This window comes from Sphaeroforma arctica (assembly GCF_001186125.1).
Source record: "Sphaeroforma arctica JP610 unplaced genomic scaffold supercont1.61, whole genome shotgun sequence".
NCBI classification, from domain to species: domain Eukaryota; class Ichthyosporea; order Ichthyophonida; genus Sphaeroforma; species Sphaeroforma arctica.
This window is the reverse complement of record NW_014040497.1, coordinates 146,477-170,476: the sequence shown is the minus strand read 5'-3', so window position 1 is coordinate 170,476 and position 24,000 is coordinate 146,477. Positions and strand designations below refer to the sequence as shown.

The following is a 24,000-nucleotide window of genomic DNA, read 5'->3' as shown; positions in this document are numbered from 1 at the left end:
TATATATCATTATTGTTCTTGTTATTATTATCGTATACTTTTTTTTAAATTCTGCCACGAACATTCTCATAGATGATCGAAGCTTTTGTAAATACAAACTAAATGCGAAGAATATAAATATATGTAGTAAAATCGATATTAAATATGTAGCCCGAAATATGAACCTCTGGCTGTGTAAGTCTAGTCGCTGCCCTCTGGGTCTGGCTCACTGCAAGGCCTCTGCCAAGTGCCAACGGACAACCCCACCAGTGTTTCTGGAGACTTGACTTTTTTATTTATAGAGATGTATGTTTTTGTAGCAATTGCTCTTATATACAGTATGTAGTTTTATGGTTTGAACCTTTATAGTTGGCACTGTAAAGGACTGCTACACCGTACACAGCTACACCATGCCAGTTGTCAATCATTAATTATGAAGAGGGGGCGGAACTCGGGAGGCCACATCTGTGCATATAATACCACCCACCCTGAGCCAGTGGCTTGTACTTCACCAGAGTTCAATCCCTCATGCCTCATTGCTCATGCCTGATACTCATAAATAACCAGCTCTTTTTAAAAAAAAAATGTAAAAATAGTGTTGCGACTCCTGCAAGAAGTCTATAACTCTACAAGTCTCTGCAAGACCAGGTCTCACTGTCTCAGTCTGCATTCTGCAACCTTTCGCCACAAAACATCAAAATATCATTGAGTTCATGACCATCTCATATAGCCTGTTCCAATTTAGAAGGTTGTGTCCCTCTTTACTCTATTCCTCTAGCTATTAGTAGAGAGAGAAGGAATATATATATATATATATATATAAATATATACAAATGCCAAAAACATAGTGAGTATGTACCGACTACCGAGTAGTAGAGTACTAGTTACCGACTACATACCGTCACACATGTGACGACTGATGACTATGAATGACATTAAGAATGTGTCCGTGTGACCGTGCGGCGTGGACGGTGGTACGTGGGTCGTGGCTATGTGGGTATCTTCCTATCCGGTACAGTGAGTTAGTGACGTATTAAAAAAAGTTTTAGGAGCGGGGGTCGTAGTAATAGAGTAGGACTCTCTCTCTCTCTCTAAAGAGAGAGAGGTATGTAGTATGTAGTATGTACCCCGAGGCCGAGCCTCTCAGGCCCAAGGGCGAGGGTGCTCTGCGTTTCTAAATAAATACACTATTTTTTCAACAAAGCAATACAATCTACTGTACATAATCTATTTAGTTGTATTTTATTATGTATCATTTGTTTTTAAAAACAATGAAGGCAGGGCAAGTTGCAAAAGTGACGTGAACGGTGAGGCGGGTGATGAGCCCGTGTCGCGACTCGGCGTGTCCCCGTGATACATACATAGTTACAATGTTAAAAATACATAGCCTTCTAAATGAAACATTTGGATTTTAGAAGGCTATACGTGATAGGAGGAACATACCTAATGTACAAAGGTACATATTCTATTGGATGTTAGTTAAACTACAAGAATATAGAGTAAAGTAGAGTAGCCAATACTCTGTAGAGTAAAGAGTGTGAGTCAAGAGTACTTTGAGAGATTGGCCTGGTACTGGAAGACTGGAACTGTTGAACGAGTGGAACAGTGGTACATAGTCACTCTCTCTTTACTAGTCAGTAGTCAACTAGTCACACCTCTAATTCTCTATCGGTATGCAAGTTATAAGGCTGTTGCATATAAAATTATAGGCACAAGTAAATATTGAAGTAGACATCACATTTCGTTATGACGACATGTCAGTTGTCACAACTCACGAGTCACAAGTCACATCTCACAAGTCACAACGCACACTCACACGTCACACAAGTAAATATGTATCTCACACACACTGTCATTTAAAATCATTATGTTATACACACAATGATTCTCCAGGCTCCAGCCCGCCTCCATTTGGCTCCAAGAAGATTAGAAGTAGAGTCTCCAAGAACATAGAAGTCGACTCACAATTTAAAAAAGTCAAAAGTCACAACCATCGGGCGTCGGCGGTGGGAGCTAGGAAAATAGTCAAAATAGATTGTTATTTTTTTTCTCAAAAATACATGAATATTTATTTAAACATACATCCACTTTTTGTATAGTTTTTTTTTGTATAGTTTTATAATAAATGCTCTCACTCTGAGGGTCTGGGCCCCTGCTGGGGTGGTGGTCTGTGACTCAGTGACCCGTGTCCATTTTCCAGTGCCTAGCCTGAGAAACTGAAAAGTCAAAAGTGGACAAGGTTTTTTTTTGTTTTTTTAAAAAACACACAAATTTAGAAGAAGACAACAACAAAATTTAAGTCATTTTTTATAAAGTCATGAAAAAATGATTTTTTTTAAAACAAAACTGCTCAACTAATCCATGGCGACAATTTTATCTTTCAGTGTATCAGTTTTATTACTTTTTCCACTTTTATTAGACACGCGGTGAATCGGTGATGGTATGACTATAGAGAGTATAGAGAGTATAAACTCGGAACAACGGTTGAACCGGCGGCTACTAGGAGTGACCACTGATCACTGATCACTGATCAGCCTTCAGGTCCAGGAGTGTCACTCCTGAGTCCTCATGAGTCATCGTCCTCATGAGTCATCAGTCCTCACTACATATTTTTTTGTTTTAAAACAAAAACAAAATACACATTATTATATACACGGTATAAAACTAAAAATACAGACACCGCTTCAGTAAATATGTATTTTAGAAAATCTATTTTTATGTTTTTTTTTTAAACAAATGAAAAGCAAATATCGAAGCTGCGATGGCCTACAAATTACAATACAACACGTGTGACATGCTGATCTGGTAAAAGCTGTTTTATTTAGAAAAACTTCCTGTAGTTGACGTATGTTTTACATACTGTGTACCGACTACCGTCACCGTGTCAGTGTATGCCTGTCTGCTACCGACTACCGTCACCGTGTCAGTGTATGCCTGTCTGGCGTGCGCACAAACGTCAAAAACTCACAGCAAGGAGGAGTTAGATGGGGGGGGGTTCTATTATTTATCTATTTTAAAAATCAATTACCAATGTCACCAGTGCCAAAAGCAACCCCGGAGAGGCGGATACTCTCCGGGTTTGGTATTTTCAGTACAGTTTGTACCAGGAGTAACTATTTTGATTTGACCCGCTAACAGTACAAAGTCTCAGTAGATGATGAGTCATAGCAAACCCCGGAGCGGCGGAGAACGTCTGTTTCTCCGTGTTTCATAAATTCCTACTTCAAAATAAATGAGAATATCTCATTGGTTCTATTTTATAAAATAATTTTTGGATGCTCTTGTGGCCAAATTTCATTTTTATTTTGGATTCTGTATAATCAGGTCTCAAGTTTAGACTATCAATCTAGAACAGAAAAAAAAGTAAAATTATACACGTTGTCATAGACTCTTGTTATTTTTTTTGACGTTGTGAGTTGAAAATTTGTAAATCAGTATTTATTTCGATAAAATAGTGTGAGTGTACACAACAGTATGTATGTATAGTTGTATACAATACTAAACAAACTAATAACTACACGTCCTGAAAGCAACAAACTACAATTGGGTCGTTTGTGAGTGACCAGCCCTGTTATAACTGTAATAAATGGATCGAATCAAATGAATGGACGTTCTGTGAATTCGCCAAAAAAACCCCCCGTTCACCCAAACCCTAAAACACTCCACATTCCTTAAGTATGGTTATACCTCGGCCGTCTCCCCACACTTGTGGCATACAACTAAATTTCCGAACCCTGCCTGAGCAGGTTTGCCTGTTGAGCACCTGATTGTGTGAATGTAGCAATCGTATGCACGAATGTACACCACTAGTGACAGTTCCACACACTTGGCAATTAAGACAATTATTACACGTAAAACCCTATCCTCCTGTGCTATTATCAAACCTATCTATACTACAGCTGTCGTGCATTGTATTTTTGCAAGCTGTGCATATCTGAACATCAGCTGCTGATGCAACATCGTGTGCGCAGACAGTACACTTATGGTGTATGGATTGTATATTCGAAATCTGCGCACTAGTTCTAACAACACTATAGGGTTTAACGCCCAGTGTGCGTCCTCGGTGTGCACTCATTGTACCGAAAAATAGGTGTACAGTTCTATAATTGTGAGACCTATAATACTTCTAACTATCTCACCGTGTAAGTCACAAAATATTCACTCGATCGAAAAACTGTCTTCACAACCCATGTCCCATAGACAGCATTTCGATGACAACAAATCGCATGCGTTATTTACATTTTTAGAATATTTAGTTATTTACGTCTTGACATCAAAACTTCAAAAGTAACGGCAAAAAAAAAGTACCTCGAAACCCGGAGAGTCTCCGGGTTTGTTTGGCACTGGTGTTGAATCAGACCATACATCACATAATTTCGAAGAAAAAAAATATGAAGAGCGAAAATAGCCGTAATTATTTAAAGAAATACATAATATGACACAATTCCGGATTTCAGAAATTAATAAATATGGGTCGAAGACAAATTGAATTTTGGAATTTTTTAGAGCTTAATTAAGAATTTTGTAAGATTAAGAAATCACGCAGTTCTTAATAAGAAATAAGAATTAAGAAGTCAACATACCTTAAATTTAGAAGTCAACATAACTTAAATAAGGAATATGGAATGAATTAAGAAGTCAACACACTTCGAATAAGGAATATGGAATAACGGGATGATCCCGTAATATGAAAAACAAGACATTTCTTGATTAAGAAGTCGATTAAGAAGTCATTATCCACTCACCACTGTTATTTTCCTACGTGGCTCACGCGGACTCACGCCCCACAGGGCCCGGTCTTCGCGTTTCTTAAATAAGTTTCTTATTGAAAACAAAATTTATGACTCACATAGCAAATAAAAGTAACCCCGAATCGACCGTCACAAGTCCAATACAATACGCCTAAGAAACTTGCCGACCTACATTGGGCTCGTTGTGTGGCTTCATGCGATCTTCTTTTCACCTTTGGGAGGCAGGCTCATTTTATAGAATGGTTGGCTACTGCAGTCGCAGTACCAACCACTGCACACTTCAGTTACAACCCTGGTGCTCCGGAAACTCTGAGAAAGTATCTAACAATATTAGTGAAATCTATTAGAGATGTAATATTGAACAAATGGAGAGACGCTCTACGATATTACAAACTCCCTTTTGCTAGTCTAGAGAATGATTTATGGAAAGGTGCTACCGGCACTAATTACCTCGGTAGCATCTTACATTTGTATGAACCTGCCCCTGTTGGATCACGACCTATCAGAATATCGGCATTCTTAGGATTGAAAGAGGTGGTAGGTTCTCATTCGGCCATAAACCTTGCAGAATGGCAGGTGCAAGTTTTTAGAGAATGGGGGATTCTAAGAACAATGTCTTTTAGAATTGGTGTCTTAGGTGAGAATGATTCTGTATGGCTGCATCCTAAACAGGTGATTGATAGTGCGACGCCTGATAATGCTTCGAATGTTCAAGCAGCAATGAATCTCACAGAACATGTCACTATGGGTTGTCGTGCTCATAGGATGGCCCTCGTAATGAAGAAGGTATATGGGGGAGCCTTGATTACTGCGACGGATAAGAATCGCCATCTTCGGGAAGTGGATTTCATATTGACGTGACTGTGTATATTGTGGCAGTGGGACATAATGAGTTAATGTCGTGTGTGTCACAGTGTCTGTAGCTCTGTATTCCCAACTTTTCACTGTTCTGTGTCTAAATACTTGTGAAATGTGATCAGGGCGATTCAGGCCTGATTGCGACGAGTCACCAAGGGTCTGTCTGTCACAGTGTCACTCGTACGACATATTAAGAATGAAATATGGATATATATTGATAACTTAATCTTAATAATATATATATTTCTTAATATTTCTTAATAAGAAATATTATTAAAGAACTATAGCAAAATTAATATGTTAAGTTTGCTCGTCAATAAATAATTTCTTATTCTTAATTATGTAATATGTGATATAAAATCGGGAATATCTTATTCTTAATGCTAATTATCAATTATGAAGAATAAATAATTTTGGACATAGATTCATAATTAAGAAATAGGATGCAGGACTCTTTCTAAATCTGTTAAGAAAACGTACAATACGTATCTTAATGATGTGATGTATGGCCTGGTGTTGATACAATGTTTTATTTGTTGTTGTTTTTTAAAAAGCAAAACAACAAACAGAAGGGAAATGTGGTATGTATTTATGTACATAAATATATGTATTTTTTGTTATTAATATATATATAAAAATACTGTACAGTGTACAGTCCATACTAAATACATACACAACTACACATTTTTTCTAAATGCATTATATATTTGTTTTTTTGTTTTTAAAAATCAATACAACACGAAGCGAGAGAGAGAGCAGTGAGCACTGGAGAATTCAAATTCACTCATATCGGATTGCCCTTAATAGTATTAGGTCACGTTTTCAGAGGGGGTCCTTGATTTTTTTTTAAAGTGATTCCCTGTGAGGTTCCTAAAATATTTGTGTCGTGGTTGTGAAATGAGAAAATGAGAGGCGCGAATTATAAATAGGCTGTAACCGACTAGCCGGTGCTTTTATAAAAAATGCCTCTCTATAAATTATAAAATACAAATTTAGCATATATACTTTTAAATATAGGTGATTTTTTATGTACATGATTTTATAGTATTTCTTTTACAAAAAGGAATAAAGAAAAACCAACCCAAAATAGATCACCTGACTTCCACCAATCCACAGTTCCAGACTATCAGAGTTCCAGTCCAGGGCCAAGAGTTCAGGACTTCACTGAAGGGCCCAGGCTCCAGTCCAGAACTCCAGACCCAGTGTCCCAGACTCCCAGTCTCTCACACTCACAGTCGTCATGCTGATAACGCTGAAACACGATGGCTTTTTTTTAGTAATATAAGAAGACTTTCTACTAGTCCCAGTCCCACCACACTTTTTAACACTATCACGTTTCCCCAGGAGCTATTTCCATTAAAATATAGCTGACCTCATATCGCGACTCGCGGCTTTCCTTCATCAATTCCTTCTCTTATATATATAATATCGCTTTATAGAGAGTATGAAAAGCGGTGTCAGCAAAAGCATATATATAGTGAGACATATCGAGATCATTTTAAACTCAACCGTTTGAGAAAAGATGAAACATGATCAAAAGATGAAACATGATCAGAAAAAGGAACCTGCACGTATCCAAAAAGTGAAGCCGAATTTCACTTTAAGTTTGGATAAGCCTGTGTATTTTGACCACGATGTTGTACAGGTAAAAATTTAACCTTCAATGATATATCACAATCCATGCAGCGCGTTATATATATATATATATATATATATATTAACATGAATTTATATAGATATAAAATACACATATCTATATAATACCCTTATAAACGCACACTATTCATGTATATATATATATATAATGTCTGTGTATTATATATATAAAACATATGTATTGCATGTCCCCCATGGGGTACTATAAAATCGCTTATCTCCCTTTACACACGGTAGACATGATTATAAGCCTCATGTAAATAGGGACACGTTCCTAACAAATTAAAATCTCCCCCATACTATATCTGTATCCTATTCATGACCAACTTTAGCAATAAGCCTTTTTACATTACCCTTTTATATCTGATCTACTATATATATGTGTGTCTGTGTCTGTGTGTCTGTGTCTGTGTCTGTGTGTGTGTGTGTGTGTATGTGTAATATATATATATATATATATATATATATATATATTACAGATATATTAATACATATCTATATATCCACATCTATATATATATATATATGATTTATATACTATTGTACTATTATGCGATTGATCTCGCGAAACAGGCAATATCGTGAAATTTTCAGGGCATGAGCGCACAAAATGGATGGTTAAACGTGCATACACAAATGTAAAGAGGATCCTCATAAATAGGAGCGTGCACTACGTACATGTAAACTCTCAAGAATATGCATTGAAAACATATATTAAGTACATATAACATACAACTATATATAAATTTTTGTACTCGTATATATATATGTGTGTGTGTGTGTGTGTGTATGTATATGTATATATTTATATTTATATTTATATGCGTAAATATATATATATCATTTATACAAATTTCTATATATATATATATATTGAATGTGGATATATATATGTGTGTGTGTATGTAGATATATATATGTGTGTTTGTGTATACATGGATATATACATTTATATATCTGTGTCTGTGTGTCTGTGTCTGTGTTTTTTTATTATATTTACATATATATATATATATGTATCTGTGTTCATCTTTATATTTATATTTATATATTCTTTTGTGTGTATATATATATATATCTGTATATGTATATGTGCTCCTATGTTTATATTTATATATATATATATATATTATGTCTGTATGTATGAATGTGGATGTGTTGGTGAGTGTATGTATGTATATACGTAATTGTTTGTGTTGTGGCGTGGTTATGAATCTGTATTGAAAACACATTTGAAATATGGAGTATGGGCTGTATGCATTCAATATGTTCTGACTTGCATAAATACTACTAAGATTATCGTTGGATATGCTTCGTTTAGGTGTCCTAGCGTTTTTGCGTTTATGGTGTGTTTTGTTTGATTCATCTGTGTCCTCAGAATTGTTCGGTTCTGGGAGATATATATATAAACTTGTAATCGGTTAATTAGAAACCATATCCGTGGAACTCTTTTATTTCCCAGATTTCGATCGACATCGATTCGCAAAGAGACTGTCCGTTGTACTACCCGGACATGAAGTTGCTAATTGCAAATGTATTCCAAGAGAAGACAAAGGACAAGAAGAAGAAGCCCAAGAACCACGTGCTTTTTAGCAAATTTCTCAAATTGGGAGATGTCGAAGTCGTGCCTGGAGCCGCCCACGTGAGTTTAAGTTTTGATTTCGCTGCGTATGTACGACATGACATACTATCACGCTTCGTTTCTGCCTGAAGGATTTCTTCTTATTTTTTAAATATCTGAGCTCCTAGATATACATTAGAGAATATTTACATCAATAAAATGTTTCTACTGAAAGACTTGATCGAGGTTAGGTATCGTCCATGAAACGCAATCAGCATCACATCTGTGCATCTTAACGGCACCTGTAAATCACATTTTAATGTCGTGTAGTACTGTGATCGCATGTATATTTGTACATACCGATGACTCCATTGTGTTTGTGTGTGTGGATATAAAGTTATTGATATATTTTTTTTAACCCAAAACCAATCTTATAATCTGTAGCGATTCATCTGTTCGCAGCACTCGACGGGCACGTCAGATCTGGTTTGGGTTGAATGTACAATTCGTTCCAGTGCGTTACAAGCGCTCATTACTAATTCGCCCCTTGCAGATGAATTTGGATTTTAATTTGCCAGAGGATATCATGCCGAGCTCATTCCAGTCCGACCATGTCATATGCTTTTGGGAAGTCAGTCTTACGTTCCAGATTGCGAACAAACCACTAGGTAATCACAGTACATGTCAGTGGGATCAGCGATGACATGGTCATCTGCAGCCAGCAATTTGCGTATTCTGTTTTGTTGATGCGTGCCTTCATGATGCGCGTGGTAAATTGTTGCAATGTTATTAGAACACGCGGACGATAATTTCAACCGCGGTCGAGATGAATAGCATCGGTCACTGTCATGTCATGTGCAACTCGTTGATATATTTTTATTGATTGGTTTCTCAGTGGTCTTGTCGCAGACGCGGTTTGAGAAGTCTACTGTTTATATCCATATGAATGAGGGCAAAACCTCCACGCGGAAATCGGTATGTACAGTATATCACATCACTTTTCATTTCTACATGCATCTAGAAAGGCCACCGGGAGTTTTTGTAAAGACTTAGATTATTAGTTGTCTCGGTTTGCAAAATAACCATGGGGTTCACTTTATATATGATTATTCTTTTCCCTTCTGAGTTTTGGATTTTTGGTGGTATTGAAAATGCTACGGGTTTTTTTGGGAGAGGGGTGAAGGAACATGCACAAATATAGATTGTAAACATGGCCCTCATCAATATAATAATTCGATCCGACATCATTACAGTTTGATATCCTTGGCAGAAGCAAACTGCAAGTAGAAGTGTCCACCGAAAACTCAATAAGCGCTGCGGACAAGCCTGTATCGATGGTGTTATCGGCCACGTCAGATTACAGAAGTCTGTTTATAGAAAAAGTCAAGGTATCTTATTTTTTCCCATACTAAACCCGCTTCGTGCACCAAAACAAGGAAAAGTTTTCGAAAATCGCATTTCGCGATCTCGCGTGGTAGCCATCAGTTAACATGGCAATTAAATCTGTTCGCGCTGATGATTGTCCAATTGATATGAATCACGAGGGAAACAGGTTATTATTTTGCTTGCCATTCTTGTTGAGAGTTTGTTTTTTTTTCCTTTTCTTGCAGGTCTTTTATAGACAAAGTGTTGTGCTGACCGACAAGCGAGGCGCTGAAATGGTATCGTATAAAACTAACCTAGAGTCAGTTACACTGAGCAAAGACAGTACTAGTTTTGAATACGGCGAAGCATTGAAGGAATCGCCGTCAACTGGGAGCCTGGTATCAAATGACTCAGCGGATAGTAGACCAGGTACTCCTGTCTCACCTGAAAGTTTACCCAGAACCCCGGAGTCGAAGAAAGAAGGTGTGTGAGCAAAATATAGTGCGGTTGAGAAGTGCTTTGTTTTGCTGTACTGTTTGTGTTCTATACACCATATACTCACGTCGTGCGCGCAACCAAGTACTTGTGAGTATCCGCGTTTGTTGGCTCTAGTTAGCCGTTTTACCTAAACACCCTGCATATTTGAGTAGCTACGCTCACCTAATTTATATGAGACATGGTTTGTAGCTAATTTGAAGGATCAATGTATATGCTCATGCTTTGGTTTTCGGCACTGTTCGTCAATCTATCACAGAGAAACCGGTAACTATGTTGGAGAAGGGGGAGAAAACAGAAAAGACTGGGACTAAGCATCGAGCTTCTCTGTTTCCAACTGTATTAAAGCATCACCGACGGTCTACTAGCAAATCGGGCAGTGAGACTAGCATCAAATTGTCGCCCGAGGACTTATACGCGTCAGAAAGTGGGGTCAATCGACGGGTTTCTCCGTCTCTGGCTCGTAAAGAGTCATCGGTAAGAGTGCCATGCGCCCTTCAATCACCTTACACAACAGAATGAGCTTGTACGTCTTGCGGCCGGTATATATCGTTACCAATTTTGACTTTGCTTTTTATGCCAAACACGCAGGACATCGTTTTGAGAAAAGCGTTCAAGAAGGTACAGATTTTGCCCACAACAGATTCGATACGTAAAGCCTGCCACCAAAGTCTTCATATTGATACGGGAAAACGCGGTATGAAGCAGCCGTAGAGCAAGGCCTTCTCGCGAGGCGAAAAAGTTTTTCAACCGCAACAGCTACTTTTATATTGATCTGGGTTTACTTTGTTCGTATCCCTGACCAATGGACTCAGTTTTTACCTTCTGCTTCCTCTCAATCGCACCGCGGAACGCAGGTGACAGTGGAGAGTTCTTAGCGCCTTCCGTCATTTACACTGCCAATCATAACGGCGTGACACTTCAGGTCACATATGAACTGGTTGCTAAGGTAACTGCCGTCGGAGAACTCGTTCAGAAATTACGCCTACCAATAACTGTTTCTGTAGCTGAGGAGGTCTCAAAGATGGTTTTCGGGTATGTGAACCAAAATGATTGTGAGCGACGTAGCGTATCTACAATCGCACTCGTCAAGTGTGTGAGTGCATGAGCATAACTTTTGCACAATACTCTACTATCTCGATACCGGAGCCAATCTGCGAATACTGTAATTTTTTATTTCTGGTGTGCAGTTGTCACGTTTCGCGTATCTGTGCTGAATGCTCATAGTATAGCTCGTTCCTCCCCTCGTGCCCACCCAAATCTAGCGATAATATGAATCGGATGCTTGATCATGTTCAATTTCATGAGAACGAGGAACCACCAATATTCGAAGAGGTGGAAAAAGTGTCTGATATTGTTGGTATCAGCGAGCAAGAAGCTGAAGAAAGTGTCTTCGTGGATGGTGAACGGACGACCATAAAACCAGGCAGACTGCAGCGATATTTCATAAAACCAACAAACGATAGGAACTGGGCTTATGCCGGCCACATCGACCAACTCAGGTATTTATCAGTTAACGCATCGTTTGTTTTGGAAGTTGAACCCATTGGGACAGATCTTTATTGAATGCCGCCCATTCGCAACTATTCAGCGGTTGTTGTAGTCTTCTATCATTGAAATTACGTACTTTACGCACAGAGCACGTGCTTATACACTACCGCAGAGGATACAAATGAGACACGGCAGAGCTAAGAAGAAGTCCGCGCTATTCTGGAATAACATAAAGTCAAGTGGGAAGGTAAGTCGGTCTTACAAAGGATGTTCTTTGCACTGGAGGACTTGCATTTATTTTTGTTCGTTGTCGGAGTACGTAGACGTCAGTACATATATATTATAACTGCTATATATTATTTAATTAAAATCCTATATCCAGGAAGCCGCCGTAGAGGAGAGCCTTGTACAGGGCACGGAGAGTTCCACATCAGGCGAAGATCTTGATCAACACGAAGCTCGGTGGCAAGAGGCCACTGGGGGACCAACTGAGAAAACATTCGAATACTCCGCAAACCAGATCTATAACAACCGTGGTTCGGCGCCTAATCTGAATATACATCCACCAGAGACGGGTATGTTTAGTAGGATTCATTGGTGCTTTTGCTAACAAATAATTGCTTCAATCAGTCCGTACTTCCTCACTTGGCTTTCCACGTGATTTTGTTTTTGCAGTGATAGGTTTCTCTTATCATACTCTTTTGTGCGCTCGCTACGCTAGGTAGCTCACGCTGACGATCTGCAATTTTTTAATAACACTCATGTCGGCACCCAGAATACAAGTTTCACTGGCAAGCGTCAGCGTTTCTTAAGCTTACACCGATACCCTTTTCTTGTACTCATCTTATCTAGGGCCTTCTGACTCCAACCCGTGGACAATACCTGATAATACGGCGAGGCGGACCGTTTTCGAACAGAGGTATCAACCGGATGTCGAATCAATAGGCAGAGCTCCCTCTATCTCAACTTCATCAAGTATGGCAAAATTGAGCCTACAATCACCTGAGAATCCAACGGAGTCTGAGATGTACGAAGAAGACAATACAGCGGAACGTCTGGGGTCGCTGCCTTTTGCACTGTATAGCCATAATGGCGAGTCTCGCCCGCACAATAATCTCGATGAGATACTACCTAACTATGACGATCTTGAGAATCAGTAGGCAGCTGAGCTTAGACATACATCCGGTGGTAGTTGCCACTCGCTATCCAGCTATTTAATTATCACTGTGAACTTAACCTGAAACTCTACTGGATTACTACGATTGCAACGACGCTATCGGCAGCGTTACAGATTTGGTATCGGCAGGTATAAATAGAATTCTAGATAAATATAAAATATAAATCCATTAATAAACGCCCTGGATCAATACTTAAAAACATTAGCCGGGGGTGATTAACATTCTATACTGCTATTTCAAGCTGGAGTGCGTTAGTAGCAAATTCAGATCGTTAAAAACTTATAGTCCTATCTAGGATTACAACAGCTACTGCAATTCGCTAATTCGACCTTTGAACCTATTTGAAATATAGCCTTGGACTGAATTGTTGTCATTTTTGGCGTATGTGGTTCACAATATGGTTTAGATAGAATGTGCTGGAAAAAAACATCTGCCGCAGCGAGTTTCGAACGTGAGATCTTAGCGACCAAAATTTTTGAATTTACAATCAGACGTGTGCGACTGAGCTGTGAACTTGTGACATTGCCAGTTCTCTGACTGGTCGTTTACTCGAGTTTTGATTGGTTTACAAAGAATCCAATGGTAAACCATCATTTCATTCATGAGTAATATTTATAAAATATTAAAATGTGCACACGAAAGTTGAACCTGCACCGCACTCTACTACTAGTACGGGAGGGTGGTTTTGTTCTGTACTTATGAGTCAGTATCACACGTAGCTGGAAGGACACGACACCCGGCGACTATAGTAGTGTTTCTGCAGCTTATCTAGCATATCTTAATACAAATGCTGTGAGAGGTGCTGTGAGTAGATGGGTCTCATGGCCAAATAAGCGTATATGCGGCCCAAGCCGGTTCGATGCTGGCTTTGGTATGCCATTACTAAACAAATGAAGTGGTAAGTGATTAGGTTCCACGCCCAATCTCACTCACTACAAGCAGCACTGTCAATATTGGACACCAGACTATTGTGATGGCAGTTAGTAGCCCAAAAGGCCCAGCAACTGGGCGCATACGGAAACTCGGGGCAGAAGCTGTATCGTTGCTGCGAACATCTGTGTCTATTACAAGTGTGGCGCTATGTGTCGAGGAGCTGGTTTTGAATGCACTCGACGCACACGCATCTCGCATTGAGGTGCGGGTGAATATGAACACTTTCAGTGTTTGTGTGAGCGACAATGGGGTTGGGCTGGATTTGGAGAACTTGCGATTGATTGGCGAACGATACACTACCAGGTAAGAAAGGAAGTACAGATGCAACCAGCCTTTTAACTAATACGGACCATGCAATGCTGCATTTTCTGACTTGTATTGTGAGATATATCCGAATAGAGCTATCCACTACCAGCCTAGAGAAGAAAGTACAGTTCCAGTATTTCTTATCTAGCTTGTATTGTATAATTTGACTATAATTTGACTTGCTAGGAGCCGAATAGAACGTTTCAGTTGGAAAGCACAGATGCAACACTCCCCATTTGTCGTGTATTGTGCTGTTATACACATGCACGATTGAAGCAAAAATAAAATTCGGGGAATTTGTCACCAATATTCACCGAAATTTGCGTGCAATACGTGACTATGTTCCAGAAGAAACCCGCTGAGCTTGCAAGTGTTTACCTCATACGTTTGTATATTTTTCTTTTGTTAACCTTTGTTTTTTTCATCTGAGTTTCTAATCGTTATGTACTGAACGATTGGAAAGACCTGCAGTTCATAGTAGTTCGACAAAATTACCACAGTAGCTCCACTGGCTTCCCTGCATGTTCTCAGAAGCCAATTTAAATGTGAGTTCACGCTGAGACCCGCGTGATGTTGACCTTATTCTGCTCGAAAGTCTAAAGACCCGTTAGAACGCGACTAGTAACAGTTTATTATTTGATGTGCACTTGTTCACATATTGCTTGATATCGCCATGCTATGGAATCCCCAAGCGTGTAGCACCTTATGATGTCGATCGTTGGCGTCCTTGCACTGCCATAGATCTGCTTAACCTCTAAAAGCCCGTATGACACGACATAACATTTATCCTGTCGCGGTCTGGAAACGCAGCAAGTTTGATGGAGAAGATATGTACTACGATGCAGATGGCAACGAAGCGTTTACAAAGAATGTGCTCGCCAGACCGCCACGGCAGTTCGGGTTTTTTGGCGAAGCTTTGGCGAGTCTTAGAGATATCTCAACATTAGAGATCTATACGAAAACATCCACCGGACCAAGTTTGCTGAAGAAGTTCAAAGACGGTGCACTGGTGTGCTGTTCGGATGTGTGTGCTCCAAAGCCTAGTGCAGGGACTACAGTCCAAGTTCATCGATTGTTCTACAACATGCCGGTACGATTGCCTCTTAGTACGTCGCTCTAGTAGTAGGCGGATGCTTCTGTGTGTACATGTTGCTTTGAAAATTGCGCACGAATGGATGCACATCGACACTGTGTTTTTGCTTAAGAGGTGCAGCAACATATGACCTCAAAAGGGCTTATTCTATGCACTCACTTCTCGTCGTCTTGTGACTCGTGGTTCGATCAAACAGTTTTCATATCACGCGCGCTGTCATCATTGCACCCGCCACGTCTATCCACTACCGCACTTCATTAGCATTTGAGCGCTCTATTTTAGCATTGAATCCCATAGATGGCTTTAATTTCATATTGTATTTAAGATTTCTCGTAGATGACTGTTGAAATAATCCCGATATACCATTTGACTCTCGCGCGCAGCTAAGGCAGCGAGGACAACCCGCCGCTGCTCTCAGTCACATTAAGCAGACTGTGCAACGCATGGCGATAATACATCCACAGGTGACCTTCAAACTCATCAACGACGTTAACAACAAGGTATTTTGAACCGGCTCTGCACACTTTCCCCAAGTGGTTGTTGATTCTTGCTGATGATATACGAGAGGTAGTTTGCGAACGAGTCCGTAGCTCTAAATCGCACTTGTTGCCTAGCTGTGCGGAGAATATTCATATCTGTCTACAAATTCTGAAATTTAAAGAACACATGCGCTCTAATTGCAATACCTGATAAGAAACCGAAATCTTCGTTCCAGATTATCGTCGAAGCAAAGCAATGCGAGTCGTCATTGCAAGCTTTCCGCGACACATTTCTCACGCTTGGTGCAACGATGCTTGATAATCTCCACACACTACGGAGAGTCGATGATACTGGTCAACAGTACACTCTGGAAGGATTTTTGTCAACCATCGGTCACTTCAGTAAATCATATCAGTTCGTATTCCTAAACAAACGGCTGCTTCGCAAGTCCGTCCTGCACAAACATATCAATGGGGTGATCAAAGACTCATCATTGTCAGGCAAGTTTCTCTCATCTACATTAGCTTGTTCAAATCTTTACTTGCACTTATTCGTGCCAGATTACTTGTACAAGTACATGGGACTAGGTGTATGTATTTAGTGCACATGTCGAGTACGTACATACGAGTACGCCATGTCTTAGTTTCTTCGCTCGATAGGATACCTAATAAGCCATTGACTCACAAGCGCTGTGTCTTGATATCAGGTTTGCGCATGACTGCCGCCGACACGGATACAGGCCCACAGTATAGCCCGCCAATCGCGAAGGCAGAGAAATTTGGGGTGTATGTACTGAACTTGATCACAAATGTTCCACACGATGTCTGCATTCATCATGACAAATCGCTAGTTGAGTTTAAGGTATGTACCTGATACTTTCATATAGATATACCTTTTTTTTCTGGATGCTTTCTTGTCGGCAACTGGTGCAAGTTTTATTGCAACGTTTCCTGATCACTTAGCTATTGTTTTTGTAGGACTGGGATGCAGTTCTGAACTTCGTGGATGAAGCTATTTCGACTTTCCTCGCCGCACATGGTCTGCTGCATGGTCTAGCTCAAGAATGCAATGTAGAGTCCGAATCTCTTGGTATGTTGTAATCTTACATGAACTGTTTTCCGCCTGATATCTGAATCAGCGATGGTGCTTCGATGGTCGGTAGTTGCAATTGCTGCTATATGCTCTAGAATGTTCACATGCACATCAATATTGTGGCATGATATATATGTTATTTATAGTTATTTTAGATGATGTGCCTTAATAGCACGCGTCTTGTTGGCTCGTTTAAAAAGTGATGTATTATGAGCTCCACTTTGACAGGTGTCGTTGTTCGATATCACAGGAAAGTCGCCAGGCGGCCGTAGTTCTGTGCTTCTACCTTCCAAAGTATACGAGTACCATGGTGAGTAAGAACAAACATTGTTTCATTGTTGCGGAATTGTCTATGTACACAGTCTATGTAGTCGTGGCAACCGATAATGTACCCTTTTCAAATTTGATCGAAACATTTATGATATAAACGAATATATTTAATGGCAGGTTCTTACTTACGATCGGCGCCGGTAAAGCGGAAGTATACCGAACCCCCCGCTAGCACACCGCAGGTAAATACTCCTAAAGAGGTCCTTCTACACAGTGGAAATGCAGAATTAAGTGCTCAGAGATTATAGTTCTCAGATTGGTCTAAATTTGCAGCTGTTCAAATATGTCGCTCTAGCCCTTTACTGGCATGGTTGCTGACATCCTTTCGCATTTACATTCTGAACTGCACCCTTGTAGAAACGTCGTTTCATCAGCAGCCCTGTCTATTCTCAGTATGGTTCTCCAGTAACTGACATCTCGAACGCCTACACCTTGCGAAATACTCCTCGCACACCCGGGCATAGTAAGAGACAGGCGCGCACGCGACAAGGCACGCCAGGGTTAGCAAAGGTGACGGATAAGTTCAAGGCAAAGTTGGGTGAGTTTTCGAAATCAGATCGAGTTGTTATTCTCCCTGTGACTTTTATGATACCGCGCACATGGGTACACAGTTACTCAACAGACAATTCACTCAATTTTTACTCCCCGAATGTGCTCGTTTTAGCACAATTCAATTGGGATTTTTATACCACGAAAATATATCTTAATGTTTCTCAACTACGGTGTAGGTTTGGGCTTACTTCAACATATTCCTCGAATCATGCCATTCCCAGCATCCATGGGGTATTCACCACGATCTCTATCTAAGACCGAGTCGCCTGCGTCAGCCAACCCAAAGACCACCTGCGCAGTTGCCACCGATCTCTTGACAAGCCCCGCTAAATCACACCGCAAGCCGAACTCTGGGTGCGACAGCCGACTACAATCTTCGTCCCTTGGGGTCGCATCCACCCGGTCCCAAATCGGCTCGAACAATGGCAATATCACCGAAATGCACGAGTCTATGCAAGCGGTGTTGAGGGGTGGTGGTGAAGCTAATGCATCCGAGAGCAATTCGATTGCAGTCGCCCATTGCATAACTTGCACGGCCTCAGATACCGCAGGCGATGTATTGTCAGCACTGGGTGCTCATGGTACGCTTAACAAAGACTTTGAGAAAGTAGAAAATCCTGATGATCCCTTGGCCTTTACAAACGAACCTGTGAGAGTGCAGAACGACGATGAAGATGATGGGAAGGAGGAGGATTCTACGCGCAAGCCATCTCAGTTAGCAGCACTGTCCGGGAGTCTCGGCTGTCCATCGGAGGAGACGACAAACCCTAGTGCCATTCCACCAGCACTTCCGAATGCCACATCAAAGTCGAAGCGTCGATTGCCGCAATCAAAACACCAGTCTTGCTTTAACCTTCAGCGGCAGATACCGCCGCTCTTTAGAGCACATGCCGCACCTCATAATTCCACAGCCAGGCGAGAAAAACAGTCTAAAGAGGCGCAATCAATAGAACAGACCTTCCCACGTCGAGATTTTAAAACCAGTGCACAACTTGGTACAGATAGTCAGGGCCCGACACATAGCCGACCTCGACCGAGTAAGCCCAGTTCGAACCAAAATGATACTTATGAGCAATCGCACTACACACTTAAGACGCATGTTCCAACGTTTGGATCCCATTTGGATAGATATCCGGGCCGGCTGTCTAGGCCGTGTTCTTCAGTCACGCCAGGAACTGGGGTAACTGATCCATCGCGTGCACAGCATGAGCCTCACTTACCCTCGCAATCAGAATTCGGCACGGAGCCTGTATGTCAATTCCAACTGCAATCGCTGCCGTTCTTGCAAGATGTTGTCAAACGGTCCGTCGAGGCTCGAGCGAACACTACCCCAGTGGTGTCTACGTCCACAAAGCACAAACCAGGTACTCTCACACACAAAGAAATTAACCTGCATTCATTTGCAAAGAGATCATCATGTTCGGCGTTTGCTCCTACAGGTTCAAAGGATGTGCGCCAGAAAACTCCGCTCGACGCTGAAATGCCAACCGTGATTACGAACCAGGAGGTGTCAGACCACGAAGCCGCAATTGTGTCTTCCGATGAAGAAAATTCGAATACTTCCCAATCACCAGCAATGACTGCTGTGGATTTGGCCTCTGAAGCCCAAAATATTATACGCCAGAAGGTCCAAAACGTAGATGAACTGCCAGCCGTTTCAGTGTGCCAGGAGGTGTCTGACCAGGCGATGAGCTCGACTTCTCGAAAGAATCCATCACTAAAAATCCCAGCACCAACAACTAGACGGGGTTTGGCTATAGCTCGTGATGAAGGAGGTTGTATCTTGTCCACGACCGGGTGTGTGAACAAGTCAAATTCAACAGTGGCGAAATCTACTCAACCCAAAGAACCACTTAAGCACGTGGAAAAACACCTGTCGCGTCGCGAACGGCTCGTAAGCAAGGGATACGGATCGCGAGATATTGAACAGCTTAATGCGATCATTAGAGAAGGCGTGTCTGACTCGAAACTTAATGCCGCATTAGTGACCATGGAACAATCGAAAGTAGAGAAACATCGTGCCGAGCCTGCCCAGCATGTACCTACTAGCGGTGTAGGGGGTTTAAAAGAAAAGAAAGGTACGGCTTCATCTGAAGACTCTGAGACATCTACCGAGCTAAATGTGACTAGCATTTTAGCGGAGTGGGAAAATCCGGTATTGCGGCCCATGGGTCAGCCTCTGCGGTGCTACTCAGCCTCGTATGCAAAGTTCCTGAAAGGTGCGGAGGTGACCAGTGCAGAGCCCGTACTGTTCACCAGAGACATGCTGGACAAAGCACGAGTGCTCAAACAAATGGATAAGAGTTACATTGTATGTCTCTTACCATACCGAACCAATGCAGTGGATAACCCCGTTGTGGCCTTGTTGGACCAGCATGCCGCGCATGAGAGACTAAGACTGGAAGAAATCTTGTCAGAGTTCAGGTTTGTATGGCAGCACGTGAAATATCTGAAGGTATTTTTCTAGCAGCCATAATCTATGCAATCCCCACATTACACAACCCAGGAGCTATCTGGATATACCAATAAATTATTATAAACACCAAACGTGTATCTTTATCCCCGCAGCAAAGGTCGGCAAAACAATATAGGTCCTGTACCGTTAGATCCTTTCATAGCTGTCAAGGTAACGGAAGAAGATGCACAATGTGTGCAACAGCAATGCGAAGCTCTCTTACGATGGGGGATCGAAGTCATTGTTGACCTGTAAGTCTTTCGCTTAATACATTGATTTTTTTCTTGATCAGCATTGGGTCAAGGTTGAACGTTTGATACTTGCTATATCTTGTATATGTGTCTATCGGTACCTTGAAAGTGCTATTCACATGTATTTCGAACATGGGTTGATGATACATCTATTTTTTTAATATGACTATTGATAAGCAGAGAAGCCGCCTTCGATGAACGGATCATTGTGTGCTCATTGCCCGAGGTATTTAAAACCGGCATCCGCGAGGACGAGGTGGGGCATGTTGTCAGGGTAAGTGGTACTCTACTGGAATGTCAGCCAATAACACGGCACAAGATAGCCCTTGGAATTACAACCAAATTACAGCCAAATTACAGCTTATTCTACTGACTGTATCATATTCGATTCTTACATAACGCAGACTCTGATGAATGAACAGATACACATTCATAGAAACACCGGCAGCATGACCACGATATTGCCACGTGTTATGAAGCGGGTTTTCAACCACGTCGCGTGTCGTGGTGCCATCAAGTTTGGCGATGAATTGGGTATCGACGTATGCCGTCAGATTGTTGCTGACCTTGCTAAGGTATTAATCGCACAGCTACACCCCTGATCATGTAGGTGTGATGTGCCAACTTTCATGCTGTTTTCCCACCATTGCAGGAAATTTTTATGAGACTTTCTGTCACAATTGCGCAACAGTGCGCTTCTACACTGTTTTCTACTTACGGATTCGTGCATCCTGCAGGTACATAACTATGACGAGAGAATATGTATATTTTTTCGTAGACAACTTTTTGCTCGTGTTTCACCGTCTCTATGCGATGAGATCATGAGTTATCATGGCAACTATGACTCATACAAATACTATATTCCCGCATACAGTGCGATCTCCCCTTCCAGTGCGCACATGGCCGCCCCACACTCATACCGTTAGCGGACTTGGAGCAGATTGATAAGTACAGACTTGTTAAGCAAAAGCAGTCGTCGGGTGAGAAGCGCATGGCATTGGCCTAGCACTGCTGGAGGTCACCTTCACTGATCATATTTGACTGACGAGACAATATTGTTGTACAATAATATTATACAAAGCGATAAACGATAAGGTGATGCAAATAGGGTCTCGTATAATGCGATCATATCCGGCATCAGATAAGGCCTGGAGATACCAGCTTTCAATATACTAATTTTTATTTCAAAAGCCTACTGTTCGGCTTCAGCTTCATTATGGTTCTTCAGTGTCTCTTGTATCACGAAATACATCTGCATTGAAGTGAAAGGAAAATAATAGAACGATCAGTATCACCTGTCAGAGCACTCACAGAAAGAGCAAGATTGATACGCAACGTTTATGCAATGAACGTGCTATTGGGAAGCAAATTTAGGCATCACCAGCTGCATACCTGTGCACAAGAATCTATACATTGTTCAATCGCGCCGCTCGACACCTGCGGACTCAACTGTCCTTCCTGCAGAAAGAAAGTAAGAATTGTTTGGTGAGCAAAATTAACTAAATTTTAGTGTTCGACTCGAGAAGCACGATTGCTTGTTATCGACCAACAAACTACCAATACACCCTTACCTGTACAATACTACAAATTTCATTCAATTGTGGTAAGTATCCGACCGTGACGTGTCCGTTTGATTGTGCTAATTCTTCATCTGTTGGATCGGTGATCACACATTGCCCAACGACTGCCTGTGGTAGAATTGAGCGCGATATGGTACAATGTTAAAGTTGCCATTAAGGTCATTACATGCTCCACTTGTGCATGTTGCATTGTATTCCCAGTGTGCGATATTCCTTGGCTTCCAAGGGATTGCTTAACAACGCAAGTCTATGGTACAGAAAAAAAGGCACAATTCAGATAATACATCACTTCTGCACGCGCACATACCACAGACACCGATGCAGCCAAGTCATACATCTGCAAACCAGCGTGAGCCAGGGCTAAACTCGCGGTAGTGAGTGCCACAGCAAAGGCACCACCATCATCGTCTAGTATCGTCACCACTATATCGATAACTGACTTAGGGTAGGCTTCTCTCTGTATGCAGTTGGACAATGCATTTGCTAGCATGATAGAGTACTCGTTCTCCTGTGCGCTCTTGTCGTTCGCGCGGAGAGTGGGTTGGGACACGGAATCGTAGCGGAATTCGCAATTCAGCACAGCATCCTCACTGTAGTCTCCTTTGTACTCCCGAGGGCCGTGTACCACTGCTACGCATTTGGTATCTGAACCGTACGAAAAGCGTGGCGTTAATTTCCAAACATCGAGATATCACCATGCAGCATATATATAAAGACGCACATATGTACCCAAATTTCATATGCTGGTTTGCACACTATGCACAATACTAAGAAAAAAGTCTTACTTACTTCCCATCTCGCCGTATGCGGATCCATTGGCCAGCGGCGTAGTGCCCACTTTCGTAAATACTGGACGTAGTTGTTTTAAACCGCGCCCTTCCGCACGCTGGATCGACCCCGTTGTTTTAGACAATAGAGGCTGCGACTCCTATGTAGGCAGCAAACAACATTGCAATTGGATAGTGAATTGATATGCTATGCAAATAGACCATACACATATGTACGGTGATAGGTCTCAATAACAAACTAGTGTAAACATACATGTGACATACGTGACTCAATACTGAAAGCTAAAGCACATGTCCGACACATTTGTCGAGATCCACGAGTCGTTTTTCGATCACAGGAGCGCACTATGTGTGTATATATATATATGCCGATATGTTTTTCTCATCCTGTATCTCTGATAGTCTTGTATTTGTGGCAAGATATAACTGCAGCCAAATAAATTGCTACCCATAGGTGGCAGATATAAACAACTCTACAATACATAACCACTCATGTGACACACAACTATTGAGACAATGGCCAATGCAGAGCAACAATGCGATTATATATATACTTCTTTGCCTCACAATACTCGCAATAGAAGTTATTCGTATATGCTTGTATTACAACATTGATATACACTCTTAGTTTTCAAAATTATGCAAAATCGTCTTTTATACTCTACCCTCAATTACGCAAAGACAGTGAATATATTAAAATTTAGAGCTTTCGAGTCGATGCATTATAGCCAAAAGTATAAACTTTTCAGGAAACGTCCATAATGAATGTGTATACGCATTCTTTAAATATTTTGTGTATATAAATG

General features: G+C 41.1%; 4 protein-coding genes across 5 annotated transcripts in view; 3 read left to right on the top strand and 1 right to left on the bottom strand.

The window, feature by feature from the left end:
- The first annotated feature begins 4,830 nt into the window (after window positions 1-4,830).
- Window positions 4,831-5,845, top strand: SARC_01528 (hypothetical protein). Its single transcript, XM_014304762.1, has one exon. The coding sequence runs from the start codon at window positions 5,343-5,345 to the stop codon at window positions 5,589-5,591; it is 249 nt and encodes an 82-aa protein (XP_014160237.1). The 5' UTR covers window positions 4,831-5,342; the 3' UTR covers window positions 5,592-5,845.
- Window positions 5,846-7,128: 1,283 nt separating this feature from the next.
- Window positions 7,129-13,546, top strand: SARC_01527 (hypothetical protein; the record flags this gene model as incomplete). Its single annotated transcript, XM_014304761.1, has 13 exons — window positions 7,129-7,233; window positions 8,707-8,886; window positions 9,359-9,473; window positions 9,701-9,780; window positions 10,059-10,193; window positions 10,416-10,653; window positions 10,925-11,142; window positions 11,257-11,362; window positions 11,523-11,700; window positions 11,931-12,167; window positions 12,304-12,403; window positions 12,539-12,731; window positions 13,009-13,546. 13 exons carry the CDS (start codon window positions 7,129-7,131, stop codon window positions 13,314-13,316), a joined length of 2,193 nt encoding a protein of 730 aa, XP_014160236.1. The 3' UTR covers window positions 13,317-13,546.
- A 761-nt stretch (window positions 13,547-14,307) lies between these two features.
- On the top strand, window positions 14,308-21,934 carry SARC_01526 (the record flags this gene model as incomplete). 2 transcript variants are annotated; one of them, XM_014304760.1, is made up of 14 exons in its annotated part: window positions 14,308-14,570; window positions 15,384-15,663; window positions 16,050-16,166; window positions 16,382-16,646; window positions 16,853-17,007; window positions 17,124-17,235; window positions 17,489-17,548; window positions 17,686-17,750; window positions 17,926-18,106; window positions 18,342-20,544; window positions 20,689-20,826; window positions 21,007-21,100; window positions 21,231-21,401; window positions 21,701-21,934. In XM_014304760.1, 14 exons carry the CDS (start codon window positions 14,308-14,310, stop codon window positions 21,830-21,832), a joined length of 4,236 nt encoding a protein of 1,411 aa, XP_014160235.1. In that variant the 3' UTR covers window positions 21,833-21,934. The 2 variants fall into 2 exon arrangements, with proteins under 2 accessions (XP_014160235.1, XP_014160234.1); XM_014304759.1 differs by having other exon boundaries at window positions 21,004-21,100.
- Window positions 21,925-24,000, bottom strand: part of SARC_01525 (hypothetical protein) — a 3,255-nt gene continuing 1,179 nt past the window's right edge. Inside the window, exons 2-6 of the mRNA XM_014304758.1 lie at window positions 23,196-23,334; window positions 22,714-23,051; window positions 22,398-22,514; window positions 22,219-22,284; window positions 21,925-22,078 (exon numbers count right to left, since the gene is read on the bottom strand). Coding sequence (XP_014160233.1) covers window positions 22,019-22,078; window positions 22,219-22,284; window positions 22,398-22,514; window positions 22,714-23,051; window positions 23,196-23,334 — 720 coding nt within the window. The 3' untranslated portion in view covers window positions 21,925-22,018. The remainder of the gene's footprint in view (window positions 22,079-22,218; window positions 22,285-22,397; window positions 22,515-22,713; window positions 23,052-23,195; window positions 23,335-24,000) is intronic.